Source organism: Etheostoma spectabile, chromosome 8 (genome assembly GCF_008692095.1).
Source record: "Etheostoma spectabile isolate EspeVRDwgs_2016 chromosome 8, UIUC_Espe_1.0, whole genome shotgun sequence".
NCBI classification, from domain to species: domain Eukaryota; kingdom Metazoa; phylum Chordata; class Actinopteri; order Perciformes; family Percidae; genus Etheostoma; species Etheostoma spectabile.
Window position 1 is genome coordinate 30,413,282 of NC_045740.1, and position 5,439 is coordinate 30,418,720.

General features: G+C 41.9%; 1 protein-coding gene and 1 long non-coding RNA gene across 2 annotated transcripts in view; one reads left to right on the top strand and one right to left on the bottom strand.

Annotated features, from left to right (window-relative positions):
* The window catches only part of LOC116693377 (collagen alpha-1(XXVIII) chain), a 71,301-nt gene that overhangs the window by 6,113 nt on the left and 59,749 nt on the right, over window positions 1–5,439 (top strand). Inside the window, exons 8-10 of the mRNA XM_032522308.1 lie at window positions 611–637; window positions 1,005–1,049; window positions 1,141–1,185. Coding sequence (XP_032378199.1) covers window positions 611–637; window positions 1,005–1,049; window positions 1,141–1,185 — 117 coding nt within the window. The remainder of the gene's footprint in view (window positions 1–610; window positions 638–1,004; window positions 1,050–1,140; window positions 1,186–5,439) is intronic.
* LOC116693495 (uncharacterized) overlaps window positions 5,204–5,439 on the bottom strand; it is a 42,160-nt gene continuing 41,924 nt past the window's right edge. Inside the window, exon 4 of the long non-coding RNA XR_004332932.1 lies at window positions 5,204–5,295. This is a non-coding gene — a long non-coding RNA (uncharacterized LOC116693495). The remainder of the gene's footprint in view (window positions 5,296–5,439) is intronic.

Genomic DNA, 5,439 nt, shown 5'->3' on the forward strand with positions numbered 1-5,439 from the left:
ACTAAGTGGGTAAAGGCAAATAATAGAACAGTTACAGTCTAATAAGTTCAGAGAATGACATCGCTTTACTGGAATGCAGCCTATAAAACCAGGAAAAGACAATACTTATGTCATATTACAATATTATGATATCCCAAATCTAAGATGATATCTAGTTTCATAACACAATATTGATATAAGATTTATTTATTTACAGAAACTGCCTAAATATTATCGCCGAAACGTATTGTTAATCATGGCCATATTTTGTCCACTAATACCTCCAAGAAAGACTAACCCAAACGTTCATTCCCTCGGCCTTTAAGCTGCTGAATGCGGAGTAGCTGTCTTGATGGAAATGTATTTCGCACAACTATATATTGGTTATGTGTTTAAAATTACTGGGTTGCAATTGTTTGTTGTATCTGCTATCTGCATCTGTGTCTAGTAAGAAGCATTGGGCCAATTGGCTTTATTAGTTATTCAGACAGATTTCCCACTGTCAAGTTTCAGGTTGTCTCTTTCAGACTTTGGTTGGTTGACTTTCTTAAACAGACGCATGATGGTTGGTGGACAGCCAACTGATTTACTGGACCGCTGTCATAGTGAATTAAAATGTCCCTCTCTCTAGGGTCGGCCTGGCAGCAAAGGGGAAAAGGTATGTCTCATCACTATTTTTGATAAAATATGTTTTTTATAAACCATTTCTATTTATAATGCTTCACCACTGCCGAATCCAGATAAAGAAAACGCGTCTTAACTGTTTAATGTTAGAGGGCTGTGTGATCCTACACACACACAGTTAGTGTCAGACTCGGCTCCACTCACCTGGAACTGTACATATTACTGTTATTACTCTCTTCTTATTGTTTTATTTCCTATTTTATTCTTTTTTTATTTTTCTGTCCTATGTATATTTGATGTGTGTGTTGTTTTGTGCTGTGCTACATTAAGCTGCTGTGACAAGTTAATGTCCCCGTTGTGGTGTCAATAGTCTCTTTTATCTTATCTGGTTGTGTTTATAGGGAGAACAGGGTGAATGTGGTGTCTCCGGTAAAAAGGGAGAACAGGTAGGTGTTATTATTTTATCAATTTAATCAACATGTTTTTCTGTTGCTAAGAACTACTTTTAAATGTAGTGATGCTGATGTCTTTCCTTAGGGTGCAGATGGAGCTCCTGGCCTCAGAGGCCCCAGAGGAGAGCAGGTGAAGTTTATTTTTATTTTTATCCCATTAAGCAATACTCTTTATGCTGTAAGAAGCTTCCTGCTTCTTACAGTGCAGACGCTTTGCTGCTTGCTCCTGCTTCTGCTTTGCATATTTTTTTGCTGTATTTTTGCTGATAATCGGGCTTTTCCTCTGAGAAACTATGAGCAGCGGCTCTTGGACATTCAAAACACTGGACTATCATTTTTTGTGACATGTAGGCTATGCCATATTTTAAAATTTTTCTGCGTGAGCGTGGCCTACCAATAGCTCAAGCCTGTCCTACAGTGATTGTAGCTAAAGCTAATTAGCAGCAAGATGCCTCCTTTCTCCGTAGAAGACTACTACAAACTCCTCGAAGAGATTGCACTTCTGGAAACCAAGGTTACCTTCTAGAATGAACTGGAAGTTAACGGATCTTGGAAATGACACCACTTTACCATGGACCCATAACAATGGACAGAAGTATGCTACACACGGCTAATTAGCACCAACAAGACTACAAAGAAACAGGAGGGTGGAACTGGTAACAAATCACAAGTGGCGGTCCCCCTGGACTCGTCTGGTGCGAACCTAAGAGTAATCATTTTCCTGGGAAATGGGAGGACGACTAACGGGCCGGGCACAGCGCCCTGAGGTTTGTGATATGACGCGCTGGCCTGCATTATCATCTGGGCAGAGCGCCTCTTCAACCCCTGTACCTAGTAGGACACAGCCGTGGACAGCTGCAAAAGGGAAAATAAGCATTTGGTTGGATCGTGTCTCAGCTCAGATGTCTTCCCTCTCGTTGCACTCTCAAATACTTATAATAGACAACAAGTAAATCCTGTTAGAGTTATGACTGGCTGAGCTAACATTCACATGGAGGGCATTAGAGGTAAGAAGGGAAAGAGAACTGTTTCACACTGTAACCACCATGTTCTTTTTTTATTGTTACTTTTTATTGACTGTTTTTATTTAGTTTTTTAACTTTGGACCGAGCCAGGCTAGCTGGATGCCCCTGCTTCCATTAAGTTCAGTATGCTAGGCTGGCCTAACCACATGCTGGCTCCAGCTCTGGACTTTACACAGACATGAGGTTTATATAGATCTGAAAAAGCCACTAGCCAAAATGTAATCTATCCTTTTAAGAAATGGCCAACAATGTGTGTCGCTCACATTCAAAGTAGTAGACTAGAATCTCAGGGTCAGTTATTGTTTCAGTAGGTGTTCATGGTTATGTTGGATATTATCATCATGCAGTACACCCATGGAACAGAGGCATGTTTTCATTTAAATATTGAAGAGACTCTATGCGGATGAGTCCTCATACCTGAATGGGTGTGTGGTCAAATTGAATGATTCCTGTGTCCCCCCACATCCGCGCTGAAACAATCAGCGCTGCGGAGAGAGCCACGCACTCCGAGTCCATCTCCTGCTCTGCACTTGTGGAATGTGAGCTGTGGATTAGGTCTTATCCCCCTCCTAATGTAGCCTTTCCAAAGCGGGGAATCCAAGCTCAAAATGTTTGGTTGTAGTCTTTGAGCAAACGTTGTCCCAGAGGATTTGGATTTGAGCACATGTTATCAATTCCCCCTCTTCTTAAATGCCTGTTGCCCCCTCTAGCATCAGTAGAACAACAGCGGCCATCGTCAGCGTGCCATCTCACGTCCTTCTCATCCGTCTATCTCCATATTCCCATGAAATGTACCTACCCACCCTGCCCAGCGGTGTATTCACAAACCAGAGTACACACCATCTCACAGTCTCAGTATGAGACCACCGGGCTCAGTGTAATTTATATCTTATTTAACGTCACAACTTCAAATTAGGAAATTATCTCAATTTAAAGAAACAGTTGTTTTTTTTGCACGTTTGTGCCCACTGACTATTTTCTATTTTCCATTCCATTTTGTAAAAGCATGCTTTTGCCTGGAGCTACATTACAGAAGCTCAGTTTTGCCCCTCAATACAGTACGGGATTAGTTTGAAGAGTCCAGTGGCTTACTGTGTGGGGCCTGTACTTCACCACCAGTGTGTAACTGGTGGCCTCTACGTTATAAACCCAAAACCTGATCTTTTCCAAAACCTCATCAAGTCATTTAATGTGCCTAGAGCAGACTCGCATTACAGATGTATAAAACGCAGTGACAGCTCACTCAGGTGGCAGAATTAAAAAGGTAGTGATTATTAACCAATCACTACATGCCCGCTAGTCTATATCTGGAGGACTAGGTTACCTGGTCCTCAGATCTCTGCAGGGTAAATCCAGACAGCTAGCTAGACTATCTTCCAACTTCGGACATGGTTACCTGGTCCTCAGATCTCTGCAGGGTAAACGACAGCTAGCTAGACTATCTGTCCAATCTGAGGACTATGGTTACCTGGCTCAGGTCTCTGCAGGGTAAATCCAGACAGCTAGTAGACTATCTGTCCAATCTGAGGACTATGGTTACCTGGTCCTCAGATCTCTGCAGGGGAATCCAGACAGCTAGCTAGACTATTGTCCAATCGAGGACTATGGTACTGGTCCTCAGATCTCTGCAGGGTAAATCCGACAAGCTAGCTAGACTATCTGCAATCTGAGGACTATGGTTACCTGGTCCTCAGGTCTCTGCAGGGTAAACCCAGACACCTAGCTAGACTATCTGTCCAATTGGAGTTTTCTCTCGCACAACTATTTTGCAGAGGCTCCGATGAGATCTTAGCCCCGCCCATGACGATTGTGATTGGTTTAAAGAAATGCCAATAAATCCGTGCAGGTTTTTCTCCCATCCCAGAATGCGATGTGGACTAGCCAGACCCTCCATCTGGCAAAGCGAGACTACATGCCAGCTAAAACCCATTCTCACATGACTAGTGAAATACAATAAATGTTCAGTTAAAGTAAATAAAAAATAAAACTCAAAAGCGAATGAATACAACTGTATATCGATCGCTTTCCCAACTTGCACTCTAAACGCGTACTACGTGTACTACTGAGTACTACTGAGTACTACTGAGTACTCCCAGAGCTGAAGAGTAAAAACGGAAAAAGGAAAGATTGTGACTCAACAATGGTGAAAAACTATGTTCTTTGATTGGATTGAATATAAGGAGTCAAACTCAAAAACACAAACAGTAGTTTAAATGGTATTAATTAAAATATATAATATTTAATATCATAATCAACTTGCTGACGTGTAATTCCTGCTTCAGTCAGGAAGTCTATCCCAGTCAACATTATGCCTGCTGTTGTGGCTAATGCGTAGCACGGTACTGCATTCAAAGGCTTGGCTTGTTTTGAAATATCAAAAATACTAAAACTTTGACATATATTTAACGCAGACATGATCGGATGACTTCTCAAAGTTATCCCAATGTATGGCTTAAAAGATGAACAAACTGGCCAGACAGACTTGTTTGTTTACTTTTTCCTGTTTCTGTGGATGTGTTACATTTGAGGATGTAATGTGTGTCAGAGAGCTTCCGTGTGGAGCAGACATTCCCACTGTGGTCACACTCCTCTCAGCTTCCAGCAGAGGGCAGTCACAGCTCCCCGACCACAGACACACACTCTCTTCCCAATGTTTCACATGTCAAATATGTCGCTCATGGGGCGACCTCTAGCTCAGCCAGTAGAGTGTGCAGCCAGTCCTTGGCAGTGGCCCGGGTTCAAATCCGACCTATGGCTCTTTGCTACGTGTCCTCCCCTCCCTCTCTCTCCCCCCTATCCTATCTATCTACACAACTGCTCAAAAGTTTGGGGTCACTTAGAAATTTTCATTGCACTCCATTATAGACAGAACACCAGCTGAGATCAGTACAAACAGCATTTCTCATATTACATTATATTCTTACATAGTAGCAAAAGGGTTCTCTAATGTTTTCTCAGGTAGTTTTGTAAAATGATATCAGATTAGTGAGCCTTTGGAACATTGGAGGATTTTGTAAGTGACCCCAAATGGTTGACCGGTAGTGTACACCAGGGCTGTCAAACATACCTTAACTGAGGGCCACACTGGAAATGAGAATCACAGTTAAAGTCAAATATCTTTGCATTATTGCATGTCTCATACAGCCTTCTCCCATACAGATTGGTCGACATAAAACCCTTCGTAGAATTGAACAAATCATGAAAAACAAAGATTACTATTTCAAAGCAGCTGTAGTGACTGTGACATACATAATTCACCTTGTTGATAAGTGTTGTTCCACACAAATTTATATTAGACAATTAATTTACTGCCCTTGAGTCACCACAGTTAATGATAACTGTTCAGGGAACACGGCCCC